Source organism: Salmo salar, unplaced genomic scaffold (genome assembly GCF_905237065.1).
Source record: "Salmo salar unplaced genomic scaffold, Ssal_v3.1, whole genome shotgun sequence".
Lineage (NCBI taxonomy): Eukaryota > Metazoa > Chordata > Actinopteri > Salmoniformes > Salmonidae > Salmo > Salmo salar.
Window position 1 is genome coordinate 33,845 of NW_025549500.1, and position 20,438 is coordinate 54,282.

General features: G+C 42.0%; 1 protein-coding gene across 5 annotated transcripts in view; it reads right to left on the bottom strand.

Moving 5' to 3' along the window:
• Positions 1–18,412, bottom strand: part of LOC106590934 (uncharacterized) — a 30,874-nt gene extending 12,462 nt beyond the window's left edge. For 2 of the 5 annotated variants that reach the window (XM_045713392.1, XM_045713391.1), the window contains exons 1-3: positions 18,285–18,337; positions 702–779; positions 78–422 (exon numbers count right to left, since the gene is read on the bottom strand). In XM_045713392.1, coding sequence (XP_045569348.1) covers positions 78–422; positions 702–756 — 400 coding nt within the window. In that variant the 5' untranslated portion in view covers positions 757–779; positions 18,285–18,337. Of the gene's footprint in view, positions 1–77; positions 423–701; positions 780–18,284 lie in introns of all 5 variants that reach the window. The other 3 variants (XM_045713388.1, XM_045713387.1, XM_045713389.1) reach the window with 3 other exon arrangements.
• Between the last annotated feature and the right edge of the window lie 2,026 nt (positions 18,413–20,438).

Sequence of the window (20,438 nt, forward strand, 5' to 3'; positions counted from 1 at the left end):
GACTACTATACATACACACCACAACAATTGTCCAGAACTAATTGGAATTCAAAAGAAAAGCAATTTTTTTACTATACCTGTGACAGACAGTTTGACTCCAGGACTTCCAGTATATGTCCCTCCTTCCTGATCTGTTAATAATCTGAACAAGTACGTAGATGAGTCTCTCTCTCTCAGGTCTTTGATTCTCAGGGTACAGTCTTTCTCCTTATCCCCATGATACTCCAGACGACCTGCATATTCTGGGTCCTGACATAGATCTTCAGGTTTTACACCAGTCTCCATTTTAGTGAACCAGAAGATTGATGTGACTGTACCACTGGGATATGTGTAAGAGCAGGTCAGGTGAACTGTTGACCCCTTCAAGGCACAGATACTCTGAGGGGTGTATGTCACACTCCAGCCATCCTGACCCAGTACAACTGAAACCCACAGTCACACAACACAAGGGTATCACAATTAAGCCAAAATGGCTCACAATAACAGAAGGTTGTGTCCACATTTTGTTGCCATAGTTGCTGAGTTGAGTGTGAATGGAAACCACAGATAAGCATCTCTCAATGAGGAGTGAAAGACAACTATATAAAGTGAAGTAGACACGCCAAACAGAACAACAGAATAACATTATGGCTCTTAACCTTTTAGACATGTTTGTAAATTGAAACACAGGGCAACTAAAACAGTTATGAAAGGGAGCATACCTGCCACAGACCAGAAAAAGACCACCAACACACTTCCTGCTTTTCTCAAAGCCATTGTTGCGTCTCCCACCCTGCAGTCTTAAAAACATAAACAACAACTCACTAGCTGGTGAAATACAACATACATCATCATCATCATCATCAACAATCACTTCCTGAACAGATCTGTAGATCTGCTGTACTGTTTACACATTTTTCCACCTTGATTGTTCTGAAGCTGTTTTATTCTCAGAACCCCAAATATAGGAGGATAAATGTTAAATTCTCTATGGTCCGTCAAGCTGTATAGCAGCCTGAAGACTGACCACCAGGTTCAATGATAGCTCCAATCCCCAAGATATGAGGATAAACAGCAAGTGACTCTCTCTCACACACACACACACACACACACACACTACAGCGTTACACTGAGCATGTCGTGTTCCACCTGGTTAATCATCTCATCCCGATGTAACTCTATTTCTTGAATTGCATTGTTGGTTAAGGGCTTGTAAGTAAGCATTTCACGGTAAGGCTGTTGTATTTGGCGCATGTGACAAATAACATTTGATTTGATTTGATTGGATCAACACTCCTACACTGACACACTTATTGAATACTGGCCCTGATGTAACAACCAAAACACAGCTCAAAACATAACAAGAAGTAAATGGGCCTATACATTACCCTCAAGTATATGACTTATGACTATATACAAATAACTTAAAACTATATTTCAAGATTTTGTCAAGAGTACTTACAGAGTGAAGGGGAGAGGTCTGTACTGTAAGTCAACTTACTAACAGTGCATGGGAGTACTGTGGTTCATACATATTTAAAGTAGTCAGGGCACAGGTAGGTGATGCAGAACTATCCTTCCTCTTTAAGACATTAACATGTATAATGACCAGACCAGCACATCAGAAAGGGGAGGTTAGTGTATAAGAGTGGGTCATACACTTCCAAATGATAGACCTTACACTTCTTTAAATACAGAACCATGTTAACTATTTGTTCACTATTCTATTTGGAATGTTCTATATGTAACAAGTCAAAGTTTAATTTACATGTGGTCAGTTCCATGATATCATTCATTCTATTCTACTAATCAATTCAATGTACACTCCTCCTCACCTACGAAAGTGTCCAGTGTTATAGACCTCTCCCTACTGGCATCTCAATATTATGGCACCATCTTAATAATAATGTCCTCAATAATGTTTGGCTAAAAACAACATAACAAACTGGAAACAAATCACATAAAATGGTGAAACACAAGACTGGCTACTAATTGACACATTTAAGGATATTAACATTGATGTCTGTGGTAGTACAACATGCCACTATTGTATGTGACGTATGTGGCAGGGACTCTAGGCAATCACAGATTATAAAGAGATAACCAGCCACATCACGGACACCGACATCTTGCTACCTGATAAGCTAAACATCTTCTTCGCCCGCTTTGAGGATAACTCAGTGCCGCCGACACGGGCCACTCCCGAGGACTATGAGCTCTCGTTCTACGTGGCCGACGTGAGTAAGACATTTAAGAATTTTAACCCTCACAAGGCTGCCAGCCCAGACGATATCCCTAGCCGGGTCCTCAGAGCATTCGCAGATCAGCTGGCTTTATGGACGTATTCAATCTCTCCCTATCCTAGTCTGCTGTCCCTACTTGTTTCAAAATGTCCATCATTGTTCCTGTACCCAAGAAAGCGAAGGTAACTGAACTAAATGACAATCGCCCCGTAGCACTCACTTCTGTCATCATGAAGAGCTTTGAGAGGCTAGTTAAGGATCACATCACCTCAACCTTACCCGACACCCTGGACCCACTGCAATTTGCATACCGCCCCAATAAATCCACGGATTATGCAATAGCCATCGCATTGCACACTGCCCTATACCATCTGGACAAGAGCAATACCTATGTAAGAATGCTGTTCATTGACTGCAGCTCAGCCTTCAACGCCATAGTACCCTCCAAGCTCATCGTTAAGCTCGGGGCCCTGGATCTGAACACCGCCCTGTTCCACTGGGTCCTGAACATCCTGATGGGCCGCCCCCAGGTGGTGAAGGTAGGAAACAACACCTCTACTATGCTGATCCTCAACACAGGGGCCCACAAGGATGCGTGCTCAGCCCCCTCCTGTGCTCCCTGTTCACCCATTAGTGTGGCCACGCATGCCTCCAACTCAATCAACAAGTTTGCAGATGACACAACAGCCTACAGGGAAGAGGTGAGGGCCCTGGCGGAGTGGTGCGAGGAAAATAACCTCTCCCTCAACGTCAACAAAATGAAGGAGCTAAACGTGGACTTCAGGATATAGCAGAGGGAGCACACCTCAAACCATATCGATAGGGCTGCAGTGGAGAAGGTGAAATCCTTCAAATTCCTTGGTGTACACATCACTGACAATCTGAAATGGTCCACCCACACAGACAGTGTTGTGAAGAAGGCGCACCAGGTCCTCTTTAACCTCAGGAGGCTGAAGAAATGTGGCTTGTCCCCTAAGACCCTCACAAACTTTTACAGATGCACCATTGAGAGCATCCTGTCGGGTTGCATCACCGCCTGGTATGGCTACTGTACCATCCGCAACCGTAGGTCTCTCCAGAGGGGGGTGCGATCAGCCCAACGCATCACCGGGAGCACACTGAATGCCCTTCAGGACATCTACACCACCTGGTGTCACAGGAAGAAAAATATAATCAAAGACCTCAGCCATTCGAGCAACGGCCTGTTCACCCCACTATCATCTAGAAGACGAGGTCATTACAGGTGCATCAAAGCTGGGACCGAGAGACTCAAAGACAGCTTCTATCTCAGGCCATCAGACTGTTAAATAGCCATCAGTAGCCGGCCTCCACCCAGTACCCTGCCCTGAACTTAGTCACGGTCACTAGCCGGGTGGGTTACTCAATCCTGCAACATAGGCTGTTGCCGTATGTTAATAGACATGGAACACTGGTCACCTTAATAATGTAACACTGGTCACTTTAATGTAACACTGGTCACTTTAGTAATGTATCACTGGTCACTTAAAAAAAATTACACACGCTTTAGCCATTTCATATGTAAGTACTGTAGTCTACTCAAGTCCATCCTATTGGACTTTTGCTGTACACATACTATTCTATGTATTTATACTCCGGAAAATGACATTGCTCGTCCTAATATTTCAATATTTCTTAATTCCATTACTTTACTAATAGGTTTGTATGTATTGTTGTGTATTGTTAGATGCTACTGCGCAGTTGGAGCTAAGAAAAAAGCATTTTGCTACACCAACAATAACATCTGCTAAATATGTGTATGCAACCATTAACATTTGATTTGATCATCTTCTGTTACACTGTTGACCCTTGTGTACAGTACTGGTAGTAGCATTAGTTAGCAGAGGAATCAGTATCATCATCACCATAGCCTGCTGTATTGACTGCTGCTGTCCATATACTGTGTAGTCTAATGTAGCATGTTATCCATAAAATAGTCTAATGTAGCCTGCTATCCATATATAGTCTAATGTAGCCTGTTATCCATGTATAGTCTAATGTAGCATGTTATCCATATATAGTCTAATGTAGCCTGTTATCCATATATAGTCTAATGTAGCCTGTTATCCATATATAGTCTAATGTAGCGTGCTATCCATATATAGTCTAATGTAGCCTGTTATCCATATATAGTCTAATTTTGTCTGTTATCCATATATATAATGTAGCATTTTATCCATATATAGTCTAATGTAGCCTGTTATCCATATAATCTAATATAGCCTGTCATCTATATATAGTCTAATGTAGCATGTTATCCATATATAGTCTAATGTAGCCTGTTATCCATATATATTCTAATGTAGCCTGTCATCATCTATATATAGTCTAATGTAGCATGTTATCCATATATAGTCTAATGTAGCATGTTATCCATATTTAGTCTAATGTAGCCTGTTATCCATATTTAGTCTAATGTAGCCTGTTGTCCATGTATAATCTAATGTAGCCAGTTATCCATATATAGTCTCATTTTGTCTGTTATCTATATATAGTCTAATGTAGCCTGTTATCCATACATAGTCTAATGTAGCCTGTTATCCATATATAGTCTAATGTAGCCTGTTATCCATATATAGTCTAATGTAGACTGTTATCCATATATAGTCTAGTATAGCCTGTTGTCAATATAAAATCTAATGTAGCCTGTTATCCATATATAGTCTAATGTAGCCTGTCATCTATATGTAGTCTTATGTAGCCTGTTATCCATATAGTCTAATGTAGCCTGTCATCTATATATAGTCTAATGTAGCATGTTATCCATATTTAGTCTAATGTAGCCTGTTGTCCATATATAATCTAATGTAGCCAGTTATCCATATATAGTCTAATGCAGCCTGTTATCCATATATAGTCTAATGTAGCCTGTTATCCATATATAGTCTAATGTAGCCTGTTATCCATATATAGTCTAATGTAGCCAGTTATCCATATATAGTCTAATTTTGTCTGTTATCCATATATATAATGTAGCATTTTACCCGTATATAGTCTAATGTAGCCTGTTATCCATATAGTCTAATATAGCCTGTCATCTATATGTAGTCTAATGTAGCATGTTATCCATATATAGTCTAATGTAGCCTGTTATCCATACATAGTCTAATGTAGCCTGCCATCTAAATATAGTCTAATGTAGCATGTTATCCATATATAGTCTAATGTAGCATGTTATCCATATTTAGTCTAATGTAGCATGTTGTCCATATATAGTCTAATGTAGCCTGTTATCCATATATAGTCTAATGTAGCATTTTATCCATATATAGTCTAATGTAGCCTGTTATCCATATCGTCTAATGTAGCCTGTCATCTATATATAGTCTAATGTAGCATGTTATCCATATATAGTCTAATGTAGCATGTTATCCATATGTAGTCTAATGTAGCCTGTTATCCATATATATTCTAATGTAGCCTGTCATCTATATATAGTCTAATGTAGCATGTTGTCCATATATAGACTAATGTAGCCTGTTATCCATATATAGTCTAATGTAGCCTGTTATCCATATATAGTCTAATTTTGTCTGTTATCCATATATATAATGTAGCATGTTGTCCATATACAGTCTAATATAGCATGTTATCCATATTTAGTCTCATGTAGCCTGTTGTCCATATATAGTCTAATGTAGCCTGTTATCCATATATAGTCTAATGTAGCCTGTTATCCATATTAAGTCTAATTTTGTCTGTTATTAATATATATAATGTAGCATGTTATCCATATATAGTCAAATGTAGTCTGCTATTTATATATAATCGAATGGTGTCTGTTTTCTATATATAATAAAATGTTAACTGTTATCTACAGTGCATTTGTAAGTTATTCAGTCCCCTTGACTTTTTCCACATTTTGTGGAAAATTTCATCAATCCGCACACAATAACCCTTAATGACAAATCAAAAACAGGTTTAGAATTATTTGCAATTTATCAAGAATACAAAACAGAAATATCTTATTTACTTAAGTATTCAGACCCTTTGCTATGAGACTCGAAATTTACATTTACATTTTAGTCATTTAGCAGACGCTCTTATCCAGAGCGACCATCATTCTTAAATGGAAGAAGTTTAGAACCACCAAGACTCTTCCTAGAGCTGGCTGCCCGGTGAAACTGAACAATTGGGGGAGAATGGCCTTGGTCAGGGTGACAAAGAACCCAATGGTCACTCTGACAGAGCTCCAGAGTTCCTCTGTGGAGATGGGAGAACCTTCCAAAAGGACAAATATCTCTGCAGCACTCCACCAATCATACATGGCCCCATCCGTATGGTGAAGCTTGGTGGTGGCAGCATCATGCTGTGGGGATGTTTTTCAGCGGCAGGGACTGGGAGACTAGTTAGGATCGAAGGAAAAATGAATGGCGCAAAGTACAGAGAGATACTTGATGAAAACCTGCGCCCAAGACCTCAAACTGAGGTGAATGTTCATCTTCCAACAGGACAACGACCCTGGGCACACAGCCTAGATGACCAAGGAGTGGCTTCGGGACAAGTCTCTGAATGTCCTTGAGTGACCCAGCCAGTGCCCGGGCTTGAATCCGATCGAACATCTCTGTAGAGACCTGAAAATAGCTGTGCTGCGACACTCCCCATCACACATGAAAGAGCTTGAGAGGATCTGCAGAGGAGAATGGGAGAAACTCCCCAAATACAGGTGTCTCAAGCTTGTAGCGTCATACCCAAGAAGATGTGCGGCTGTAATCACTGCCAAAGGTGCTTCAACAAAGTACTGTGTAAAGGGTCTGAATACTTATGTAAATATGATACTTACATTTCAAATTTGTTTAACATTTTCCCAAAAAATCTAAAAACCTGTTTTTGCTTTCTAATTATGTTGTATTGTGTGTAGATTGATGAGAGAGATTTTCTTTTAAATACATTTTAGAATAAGGCTGTAACGTAACAAAATATGGAAGAAGTCAATGGGTCTGAATACTTTCCCACTGCACTGTATTTTACAAGAGTTATCTTTTTTTCTGTCCCTTCATCCAGTTTTGATGTCTATTTGCTATATATTTCCCTACTGTGCTTTGATGTTTCACAAAAGTTATTAACCTTTCTATTCTCATTGTTTATAACGATTGTAAATTAAAGATACATTTTTTTGCTAAGAGGATTATTATATTATTGATAGATTGACTATGACTTTTTAAATCACCCAGCAGTGCTATTTGCAGAGTTAGCTCCAGGTAAATGTTTCAATTCTTCATCCATTCCTGTAGCTGCGACCAAAAACAAGCTACATATGGACGGTACCAAAACAAATGATCTAATAATTCTGTCTCTTCACAGCAAAATCTGCAGAGCTGGGATGGTTGTATCCCCCATATATTTAACAATCTATTCGTTGCAATAATTTTCTATAACAATTTCAATTGAAAAACTCTGGTGTCATTTTGTGTGTCAGTTCATCAAAAACCTTTTCCCAACTATTTTGCCATCTATATAGCACATCTGACAATTATTTGAAACTTAAATGAAACTGGTATACTTTTTTATTCATCAGAACTGCATTAACCATTGTTACAGGGCAGCGGCAATTGTATGCACCCATTCAGTTTGTTTAACGACTGTCGTTAAACACATAGAAGTAGTAAAATAAGAAGAAATTGACTGTTACAGAACCCACTGTTCCCCGGGCGCCGAAGACGAGGATGTCGATTAAGGCAGCCCTCCGCACCTCTCTGATTCAGAGGGGTGGGTTAAATGCGGAAGACACATTTCAGTTGAATGTATTCAGTTGAACAACTGACTAGGTATCCCCATTTCCCTTTCCATTCCATCATGGTAAAGATGCAAAGATGTGGCCTCTATCCAACTCTATGCCAGGGGCCAAAAAGCTGATGCAGAGATTGCTTCCTTCCTTAATATTTTGTATTTGTATTTATTATGGATCACCATTAGCTGCTGCCAAGGCTCTTCCTGGGGTCCAGCAACAATTAAAGTGGTAATATACATTATAATATAATATTTAAACACTAAAATACGTTTTACAACAGATTTAAAAATACGAGTGCCCTCAGGCCACTACTTTACCACAATACACAATCCAGGTGTACGTGTGTGTATAGTGTGTATATGTGTGTTTGTACCTGTGTTTGTGACTCTTCACAGTCCTCACTGTTCCATGAGGTGTATTTTATCTGTTTTTCAAATCTGATTTTACTGCTTGTGTGAATTACTTGATGTGGAATAGAGTTCCGTGTAACCATGGCTCTATGTAGTACTGTGTGCCTCCCATAGTCTTTTCTGAACTATGAAGAAACCTCTGGTGGCATCTCTTGTGGGTTATGCATTGGTGTCCGAGCTGTGTGCTAGTATTAACCTGTTAGGGCTAGGGGGCAGTATTGACACGGCTGGATAAAAAACGTACCCGATTTAATCTGGTTATTACTCCTGCCCAGTAACTACAATATGCATATAATTATTGGCTTTGGATAGAAAACACTCCAAAGTTTCTAAAACTGTTTGAATGGTGTCTGTGAGTATAACAGATCTCAAATGGCAGGTCAAAATCTGAGAGATTCCTTTACAGGAAGTGGCCTGTCTGACCATTTATTGTCTTTCTTTGACATCTCATTCAATTACAAAGGATCTCTGCGGTAACGTGACACTTCCCACGGCTCCAATAGACTCTCAGAGCCCGGGAAAAACCTGAATGTCGTCATTTCAGCCCCAGGCTGAAACACATTATCGCCTTTCTCAAGTGGCCGATCAAGGGACTGTGGGCTTAGGCGCGTGCACTGGTCGCCCCCGTCTTTGTGTTTTTTTCCTCTGTTTGCCGAAAAGGAGATTCCCGGTCGGAATATTATCGCTTTTTTACGAGATAAATTGCATAAAAATTGATTTTAAACAGAGGTTGACATGCTTCGAGGTACGGTATTGGAATATTTAGAATTGTTTTGTCACGAATTGCGCCATGCGCACGACCCTTATTTACCATTTCGGATAGTGTCTGGGACGCACGAACAAAACGCCGCTATTTGGATATAACGCCGGACACTCTGGACGGGGCACTGTTGCCGGACACTCTGGACGGGGCACTGTTGCCGGACACTCTGGACGGGGCACTTTTGCCGGACACTCTGGACGGGGAACTGTTGCCGGAAGCTCTGGACGAGGCACTATTGCCGGAAGCTCTGGATGGGGTACTGTCGTTGGAAGCTCTGGACAGGGACTGCGCACTGAAAGCCTGATGCATCGGGCTGGTAGTGGAGGTACCAGACTGGAGATACGCACCCCAAGGCTAGTGCGAGGAGCAGGAACAGGACGAGTTGGACTGGGCTGATGCACTGGAGGCCTGGTGCGTGGTGCTGGTAGTGGAGGTACCAGACTGGAGACACGCACCTCAGGGCTAGTGCGAAGAGCAGGAACAGGACGAGTTGGACTGGGCTGACGCACTGGAGGCCTGGTGCATGGTGCTGGCTTTGTATATGCCAGACTGGATACACGCACCTCGGGGCTGGTGCGAGGAGCGGGAACAGGATACACTGGGCCGTGAAGGCGCACTGGCGGTCTCGAGCGCAGTACTGGCACCACCCTTACTGGCTGGATGCCCGCTTCCCCCTGGCAAATGCGGGGCGCTGGCACCGCGCACACCGGCCAGTGAATGCTCGGCCTCGACGCCGTGCGCATCACTCCATAGTACGGGGCCTGACCAGTAACATGCTGCCTCCGGTAAGCATGGAGAGTTGGCTTGTGGCCTAACCCTGGCCCAGCCAAACTACCCGTGTGCCCCCCAAAAAATATTTATTGGGGCTGCCTCTCAGGCTTAAATGCCAACTGTGTACTAATATAACAGTCCCGGTCCAATCCAGGCTTCCTCCATGGTCCCTCTCCGGCTAAATTCTCCTCCCAAGTCCACGACTCAAAATCACTCCTTTCAAGCTCCTTACCCCGCTGCTTGGTCCGTTGGTGGTGGGAAGTTCTGTAACGGTCGTCGTATGTAGTAGACCAAGGCGCAGCGGGTTGAGTGCTCATTTCAACTTTTATTTTACAGATCAGAGCGTGACATGAACATACCTTAGGCATGCTGCAAGGAGGCATGAGGACTGCAGATGTGGCCAGGGCAATACATTGACATTTCCGTACTGTGAGATGCCTAAAACAGCGCTACAGGGAGACAGGATGGACAGCTGATCGTGGCAGACCACATGTAACAACACATGTACAGGATCGGTACATCCGAACATCACATCTGCGGGACAGGTACAGGATGGCAACAACAACTGCCCGAGTTACACCAGGAACGCACAATCCCTCCATCAGTGCTCAGACTGTCTGCAATAGGCTGAGGGAGGCTGGACTGAGGGCTTGTAGGCCTGTTGTAAGGCAGGTCCTCTCCAGACATCACCGGCAACAACGTCGCCTATGGGCACAAACCCACCGTCGCTGTACCAGACAGGACTGGAAAAAAGTGCTCTTCACTGACGAGTCACGGTTTTGTCTCACCAGGGGTGATGGTTGGATTCGCATTTATTGTCAAAGGAATGAGCATTACACCGAGGCCTGTGCACTGGAGCGGGATCGATTTGGAGGTGGAGGGTCCGTCATGGTCTGGGGCGGTGTGTCACAGCATCATCGTACTGAGCTTGTTGTCATTTCAGGAAATCTCAACGCTGTGCGTTGCAAGGTAGACATCCTCCTCCCTCATGTGGTACCATTCCTGCAGGCTCATCCTGACATGACCCTCCAGCATGACAATGCCACCAGCCATACTGCTCGTTCTGTGCATGATTTCCTGCAAGACAGGAATATCAGTGTTCTGCCATGGCTAGCGAAGAGCCCGGATATGAATCCCATTGAGCACGTCTGGGACCTGTTGTCCGATAACTTGCAGGTGCCTTGGTGGAATAGTGGGGTAACATCTCACAGCAAGAACTGGCAAATCTAGTGCAGTCCATGAGGAGGAGATGCACTGCAGTACTTAATACAGCTGGTGGCCACACCAGATACTGACTGTTACTTTTGATTTTGACCCCCACTTTGTTCAGGGACACATTATTAAATTTCTGTTAGTCACATGTCTGTGGAACTTGTTCAGTTTATGTCTCAGTTGTTGAATCTTGTTATGTTCATACAAATATATACACATGTTAAGTTTGCTAAAAATAAACGCAGTTGACAGTGAGAGGATGTTTTTTTTTTTGCTGAGTTTACTTCCAGACATCTAAGAGAGAGAGAGAGAACAGCTCACTGAACATTACTCGCACTAGTAAAGCTGGTTATGCTGTTATGTTATCCAGAGTGTTGGTGACTGCAACTGTGCTGTCAGATTGTACGTTAGTAAATTCAGAGCGATTCGCTTTCAGAGCGCACACTGGACTCTCTGGCCAATAAGTAGGGTTGTTCTGAAAGCTCTGACCTCACAACGACAGTCAAGCACCCAAGCTAACTAGCTAACATTGGCTAGCTACTTCCAAACACATAACGAGAGAACACCCCACTCCGACCATTTTACTCCCCCTAGCAGGGCCTGTTAGGCAGTTTTCATGTTATCCGGAGCGTTGGTGACTAACTGTGCTGCTGGCAACAATTTAATTATGCTTTGTTGCAGACGTTTACTGACACCAGACATATTCAATGGGTGTTGAGCATTCAAAAATGCATCAGTTATTCTGCACTCTGGCACACTAAGACGAGAGTCTTTTATTAAGAAATGCAGCTAGACAGATAGCTCAACAATGAATCCCAATGCATGACTTAACATTAGTTAGCGAGCCAGCCAGCTAGCTAGCTAACAGTATGCTAACCTAAAATTAAAATACTTTGTCAAAATTAGAGTGGAGTCTTTTGTTAAGACATGTAGCTAGCTAGCAAAACAATGGACCATAATCACAACTCATGACGTTACTACTCTGCATGAATCTGCAGTTAGCTAACCAACCAGGTTATATTGTTATAAATAATCAAGCAAATGTGTCTGAGATACAAAGAATAAGATCATACACAACGTTAGCTAGCGACCCAGCCAGCTAACGTTACCTAGCTAACAGTGCACTTGAAATGAAACAACTTCCTGTCAAAATTAGAAATGTGTAATATCTGAAAATGTAGATGGCTAGACCATCTTACCAGTATACATCATGGTTGGACACGTTTCCTGTCTGATGCCATGCATGGTTGCCCTTAGTTTGACGATATAATCCAGACTGGTGTTTTCTCCATGTCCTTAGCTATCATGCTCAAATTCCACTGATATCAAAACTCGGTCCTCCAGAAAGTAGAGAGCATACTGTTAGGGTTTGACCAACTATTTGTGTGCATATCCTATATAATATAACAATTTGTTTGCATAACCTATATAATATAACACAGATGCTATAATAATAACTTTATTAACTATAAGATAATTGAATACTGCTATATGTTAAGAGGAAGTGGCTCATGTGATGGTGGGTCATGTGGACAGAATGCTGATGCTTTAAAACAGGGTTTTGCAAGAGCTTTTCTGTAGAATAATAGCAATAACAGGATATGGGTGAAAGGTATATGCAGGGGGTGTAAGGGTTTTAGAGAACTGTGCATTGTGAAGTCACAAGATGAGACATCCGCCAGAGACAACAGCTACGCCAGGAAACAGGAGTGCGTCTAGAGGTTGGGACCAATCTGCACACCAACGATAGGCTGGAATAAGTCTAAACCATATTCTAGCCTCTACTATGACAGGCCCTCATGGAGAGGGAACTAAGTCTGTCCAGTATTTAAGGAAGAACATGTGATGTCATTACCAGTTCTCTGTCTGCCCTGCGAGGTGTTACAGAGAGCCCGTATATACGAGCCACCCATTTACCATTCAAGTGTTTGCATTAATTAAAGTACAAATAAATCTGAAGTTACTATGTGCTGACTATTTTGTTCTGATACCAGATCGAATTGACGCAACTTAACATGGTGACCCCGACGTTCTGGTAGAGGAACTTCACTGAGTATTGATCAGCCAATTGGACATCGCTGTCGTGGGAGGGGTGTTTCACAAACATCATGACAACTAAAAACAGGTAAGCAGACACCTATTGTTATAATAACTGAAGATCTGCATATTGGCTTTATCCAAATTAATTTTGTGAAGCACCTGTTCGATGTAAGTGAACCAAATTATGAATTATTATGAGTAGATAAGAAATATTATAGAGTCATTATTGTGACATGCAAACCCATGGTGAATGTGTTGTTATTACCTTGGTAACTTGAGTATTGTTCTACCGGCAAGATCCGTGACACTGTAGGGCACGATTAGGACCGGAGAAAATACTGAAATCTCCGGCTGGGATCGTAACTTAGAGGGTGCGACCCGGGGATATAGGGAATAATTGAAATAGCAATTGCTGCCGGCGAGGTTTGTAACTACGAGAGTACGACTGGGGTCGGAAAATTTTAGATAAGAATACTGGGTGACCGGCGAGACGGCGGAGTAATTCTTAGGAAAGGAGGTGAGGTTGGAGACGAGATAAAAGAGGAATAGTAACTTAGGAATGTAAAGGCAAGAGAATGATAGTATAATAGAAGTTTGAAGATAAGATTATATGCTTAATTTAGGTGTAGAATAAAAGGTGATATTTAACTGTTTGAATTTATTAACGAAAAAGCATCAAAAGGACTGGAGGAATATGTTAGATAGGACAATAATTGTGGCTATTGGCAAGGCACGTACTGCGGGCGTGGCTAGGGTTGTAAAGTATATGTTTTGAATGGTGGGGTAATGTTGGCTCTAACGGAGAGTTATTACTTGGTCTGATATACTATGGGTGTGGTTAAGTTTGAAAAATATGTTTTAAATGATGGGTTAAAGTTGGGACTAATGGTAAGAAAGATGCATAAGGTATGTGGAGACAAGACAAGGAAAAAGTAAGTCGAGGGTTAGACGTAGCCAGGGTATGGCTGTCTAAAGCCCGGATAAGAAGGCAAAAAGGCAAGTGTAAAGAAAGAGAGAGAGAAAGTTTGAAGAAGGATATCAGCAGGAAAAAAATAAATAATTATGTGCGTGTGAGATAGGTTTACTGACCAGTTAAAGGTAACTCGTATGTGTGTGAGACCTAATAACTTATCAAAAGTCACAACAGTAATTATTCCTAAAGTCTGAGAAGGAGAAAAAGAGAGACAGAGATAACGAGGAAGGAGCAGAGGGTGGAACGAAAAAGGAAGTTACTAAGAAAGTTGAAAAGTACGTTTGGCGATTTAAATGTTACATTTAAGGTCATAGACATTTCATAAGTGTGAAGCCGAAAGAGAGATACAATTGCAACATTGGTTTTAAATCTTGCGATAGAGGAAAGGCAGAACGCTGTTTGAAAAGAGGTAATATTTTTTTCCTATGAGTATGTGGCTGGAAGCGATTCTGGTCTGAATAATGGAATCGTAAAAGTTTTGTGATAAATTCTGGTTATTGATTCGTGATATTGATTGTTTAGTAACACCAGTGAATTGAACATTGCATGGAAAAATATCAAGTCATTAAAGTGAATTACAGGTGGAGTTAATTTTATTTTTACAGGGACGGTGCACATTAACCTGTTAGGGCTAGGGGGCAGTATTGACACGGCTGGATAAAAAACGTACCCGATTTAATCTGGTTACTACTCCTGCCCAGTAACTAGAATATTCATATAATTGGCTTTGGATAGATTGGCTTTGGATAGAAAACACCCTAAAGTTTCTAAAACTGTTTGAATGGTGTCTGTGAGTATAACAGAACTCCTATGGCAGGCCAAAACCTGAGAAGATTCCATGCAGGAAGTGGCCTGTCTGACAATTTCTTGCCCTTCTTGATTATCTCTATCCATTACAGAGGATCTCTGCTGTTACGTGACACTTCCTACGGCTCCCATGGGCTCTCAGAAGGCGGCAAAAAGCTGAATCGTGGCTTTGCAGGCTCTGGCTGAAAAAAAGTAGCGCGTTTGGGTAGTGGCTGGTTACAGTACTGTGAGACTCAGGCACGTGCCCGCGTCAACCGAATGCTTTGTTTTCTTTCCTCTGTTTACCTAAACGCAGATTCCCGGTCGGAATATTATCGCTTTTTTACGAGAAAAATGGCATAAAAATTGATTTTAAACAGCGGTTGACATGCTTCGAAGTACGGTAATGGAATATTTAGAATTTTTTGTCACGAATTGCGCCATGCTCGTGACCCTTATTTACACTTCGGATAGTGTCTTGAACGCACGAACAAAACGCCGCTATTTGGATATAACAATGGATTATTTTGGACCAAACCAACATTTGTTATTGAAGTAGCAGTCCTGGGAGTGCATTCTGACGAAGAACATCAAAGGTAATCAAACTTTTGTAATAGTAAATCGGAGTTTGGTCAGGGCTAAACTTGGTGGGTGTCTAAATAGCTAGCCGTGATGGCTGGGCTATGTACTCAGAATATTGCAAAATGTGCTTTCACCGAAAAGCTATTTTAAAATCGGACACCTCGATTGCACAAAGGAGTTCTGTATCTATAATTCTTAAAATAATTGTTATGTTTTTTGTGAACGTTTATCGTGAGTAATTTAGTAAATTCACCGGAGGTTTGCGGGGGGTATGCTAGTTCTGAACGTCACATGCTAATGTAAAATAGTCATATGTTTGAAAAATGGAAGTTTTCGGATTTTAGAGGAGTTTGTATTTCGCGCCACGCCCATCATTGGATATTGGAGCAGGTGTTCCGCTAGCAGAACGTCTAGATGTAAGAGGTTAAGGAAGTGATTGATGTGGAGACTTGGTTTGGGGATTCCAACCTATGGCTGGAATGGATTCAGTATACAGCTAGATCAGTAGCTAAAGAAGAATGTTATGGCTCCGCAACAGCCCAACCTCAGTTGACAACCATCCCCTTTCCACTCGATGGAATTGATCTACCAAGGGGAATGGCCTGTATGGTAAAGCTGGTCATGAAGGCAGGGAAGCCAGACAATAACAGTTGCACTGATCTGCATTATCTGTATCCTATGTGCCCATTAGATCCAGACTTCCCCCTTTCACAGTCGCAGGAGGAGACTATTATTGTATGGCTTGACACAATATACACGGACGGGATGTAGGGGAAGTGAGAACACGCAATAGAACAGAGAGAGAGAAGGAGTGTTCCGTCTGGGTCCTTAGACAATAGAGCTTACATTGATAGCATTGGGGTTCCAAGGGGGGTGCCTAATGATTTTAAAGCTAGGAATCAGATATTGGCTGGATTGGAATCAAGCATCTTCTGTTGGTCAACCCTCAATAAAAATGTAGATTGGATAAATTATATTTATTATAACCAACAGCAGTTCATCAACTATACTAGAGATGCAATAAAAGGATTAGCAGAACAGACAGAGGCAACTAGTTTGATGGCTTGGCAGAATAGAATAGCATTGGATATGTTACTGGTGGAGAAGTGTGGTGTGTGTGTGATATTCGGATCAATGTGCTGTACTTTCATCCCAGATAACACAGCTCCAGATGGATCAGTGGCCCCGCCCTGGCAGGTTTAACCACATTGGCTAACGAGTTAGTAGAGAACTCTGGGGTGGATACCTCACTGACTGGGTGATGCGATAGTATGTTTGGAAAAATGGAAAAATGTTATAATCACTGTGTTATGGGCTGCTTTCACCTGTATGAGTGTGTTTGTGTTGTATGGTTGTTGTTTGGTCCCGTGTGCGAGAGGTCTCATTTCCAGGGTTCTGGAGAGATTGATAACGGAGCAGATGGGCAACCGGAATGATGCCTTGATGGAAGTAACCCCAGTGGATACTGAATCAACCTCTGGGCAAAAGAAGGGTCTGTCTGAGGACGACCCTTGGTTTGCTGTTGAGGAAGTGGTTGAATAAAGCTTATCCAAAATGTTCTTATATGTATTGAATGTAGTGGCAGGTGGATGTGAAGGTTTTAAGTTCTGGGACAAAGAGTCTGTCCCACACATGTTAGGTGTAGCCCCTGCCGCAAGAAGGTCTTCTTTTTATACGTTTTGAATAATATGTTCTGAATATATCCTGTGTACTATTTGTCTTTCCTGATGTGAGGGTTTGAAGTTCCTGGGTGACTGGTAGTCAACCTAGTACAGGTTAGGTGTAGCCGGAAGGACGTGAAGGTTTTTAACTAATCATATAATCCTTAAATTGGTAATTTACAATTGTGTTGAGTGACATCCTAGGGGGTGTCAAAAGGGGGAATCTCAAAATTTCCCTGAAATTTTAAGAACTTACGTATTCACACCTATCAGGTGTGAAAAGGGGGATTGTTAGGGTTTGACCAAATATTTGTGTGCATATCCTATATAATATAACAATTTGTTTGCATAACCTATATAATATAACACAGATGCTATAATAATAAGTTTATTAACCATTCAAGTGTTTGCATTAATTAAAGTACAAATAAATCTGAAGTTACTATGTGCTGACTATTTTGTTCTGATACCAGATCGAATTGACGCAACTTAACAATACACATAACATTAGCTAGCAAGCCAGCCAGCTAATGTTAGCTAGCTAACAGTACACTAACTTGACATTAGGTTTATGCAGTTTTACTACTTGATACATAAAAAAAGCTGTGTTTGACACGATTACCTAGGCATACTGACCAGCTCCAATAGACAGACGTGTGCTATATGGAAAACCAATCCAAACTCATCTCTCGGCATGTCCAGCCCACTCATTATCTAAGCCAATCATGGCTAGTGGGGAGGTTGCTCACTTTTTCTGTGGCTAAACCAACTTGGCTCGAAATGTAACAATTTTATTTGTATTTACAGATGACATACACATTTGATATTAAGGCACATTAAATTTCACATGTTCGCAATCTGATAAAACATTTTTTTACGTTCAAACGGCACTCCTGTGAAGTCGTGACTTGCGACATACGCCTAGTTTCCTGAATCGGGTCACAAATGCACATCACAAATGTGACTGACCAGCTCAAACCGGTCTTATGTATCAACGTTTGAAATTGTGTTTTTTACATTGGATGAAAGTAACAAGAAGTAAAATGATACATTACCCTCAAGTATATGACTTCTAACCAAAAACTATATTTCAAGATATTGTCAAGAGTACTTACAGAGTGAAGTGAAGGGGAGAGGTCTTGTACAGTGAGTCAACTTACTGGCAGTGTGTGGGAACTGTGTCAGTTCTGTGGTTGACACATATTTAAAGTAGTCAGGACAGGAAAAGCTGGTATAGAACTGTCCTTTCCTTCCTCTTTAAGACCTTAACTGTTGACCCTTGTGTACACTACTGGTAGTAAAGGCATCTGTCATGCCCTGACCTGAGAGAGACGGTTTATTTCTCTATTTTATAAGGTCAGGGTGTGGGGTGGGCATTCTATGGTTTATATTTCTATGTTTTGGCCAGGTATGGTTTCCAATCAGAGGCAGCTGCCTATCGTTGTCTCTGATTGGGAACTATACTTAGGCAGCCCTTTTTCCCTCCTTGTGTTGTGGGATCTTTTTTTGTACTGCTGTGTAAAGCCTGCAAGACGTGACGGTCGTGTTCCATTGTTTATTATTTTGTTTTAGTGTTCAGAGTTCAAATAAAGATCAAGATGAACACATACCACGCTGCACCTTGGTCTACTCCTTTTGACGATCATTACAGCATCAGTATAATCACCATAGTGTTGCTGTATTGACTGTGTAGGCTGGTGTTTCTTAATCCTGGTCCTGGTGTGTTTTTATTAGTCACAGACCATTGTGAAACATTTAGACTGTTGCAAAATGTTTTGAAATTGAAACTGTTCACCCAGTCGGAAAAAGTTTCGCAACAAAAACAGTGTCTATTGGACAAAATCAGGTAGGTCCCTTCCCGTTTTCTTTCTGTTTGCTCTGTTTGGTTACTAGAGTATACAGTAGACAGTTTATGTTACAAAACATTTTGCAACAGAACAAACGTTTGGCAAATTGTATTAGTTCTTTCCCTATCAGCAGCACACACTTGATTCCACATAAAAAAGTAACATTTAAGCACACAAACACTGATTTCTGTAGTCGTACAACATGCCACTCTCATATGTGTTGTATGTGGCAGGAACTCCAGACCATCATGGTTTATAAAGGGAAAACCAGCCATGTCGCGGACAGCGGCGTCTTGCAACCTGATCAGCAAAACACCTTCTTCGCCCACTTTGAGGATAACACAGTGCCGCCGACATGTGCCACTCCCGTGGCCGATGTGAGTAAGACATTTAAGCGTGTTAACCCTAACAAGACTGCCGGCCCAGACGATATCCCTAGGCGTGTCCTCAGAGCATATGCAGATCGGCTGACTGGAGTTTTTAAGGACATATTCAATCTCTCCCTATCCCAGTCTGCTGTCCCCACTTGCTTCAAGATGGCCACCATTGTTCCTGTACCCAAGAAAGCAAAGGTAACTGAACTAAATGACTATCACCCCGTAGCACTCACTTCTGTCATCATGAAGTGCTTTGAGTTAAGGATCATATCACCTCACCCTTACCCGACACCCTAGACTAACTGCAACTCGCATACCGCACCAATAGATCCACGTATGATGCAATCGCAATCACACTGCACACTACCAAATACCATCTAGACAAGAGGAATATCTACTGCGTGGAAGAATGAAGCTCATTGAGTACAGCTCAGCCTTCAACACCATAGTACGCTCCAAGCTCATCATTAAGCTTTGGGCCCTGGGTCTGAAACCTGCCCTGTGCATCTGGGTCCTGGACTTTGACGGGCTGCCCCCAGGTGGTGAAGGTAGGAAACACACCTCCACTACGCTGATCCTAAACACAGGGTCCCCACAAGGATGCGTGCTCGGCCTCCTCCTGTACTCCCTGTTCAACCATGGCTACGTAGCCACTCACGCCTCCAACTCAATCATCAAGTTTGCAGACGACACAACAGTGGTATGCCTGATTACCAACAACGACGAGACAACCTACAAGGAGGAGATGAGGGCCCTGGTGCAGTGGTGCCAGGAAAATAATCTCTCCCTCAATGTCAACAAAACGAAGGAGCTGATCATCGACATCAGGAGACAGCAAAGTGAACACACCCCCATCCATATCGATGGGGCTGCATTGGAGAAGGTGACAAGATTCAAGTTCCTCGACTTACACATCACTGACAATCTGAAATGGTCCACCCACACAGACCGTGTTGGGAAGAAGGCGCTACAGTGCCTCTTCAACCTCAGGAGGCTGAAAAAATTTGACTTGACCCCAAAAACCCTCATAATCTTTTACAGATGC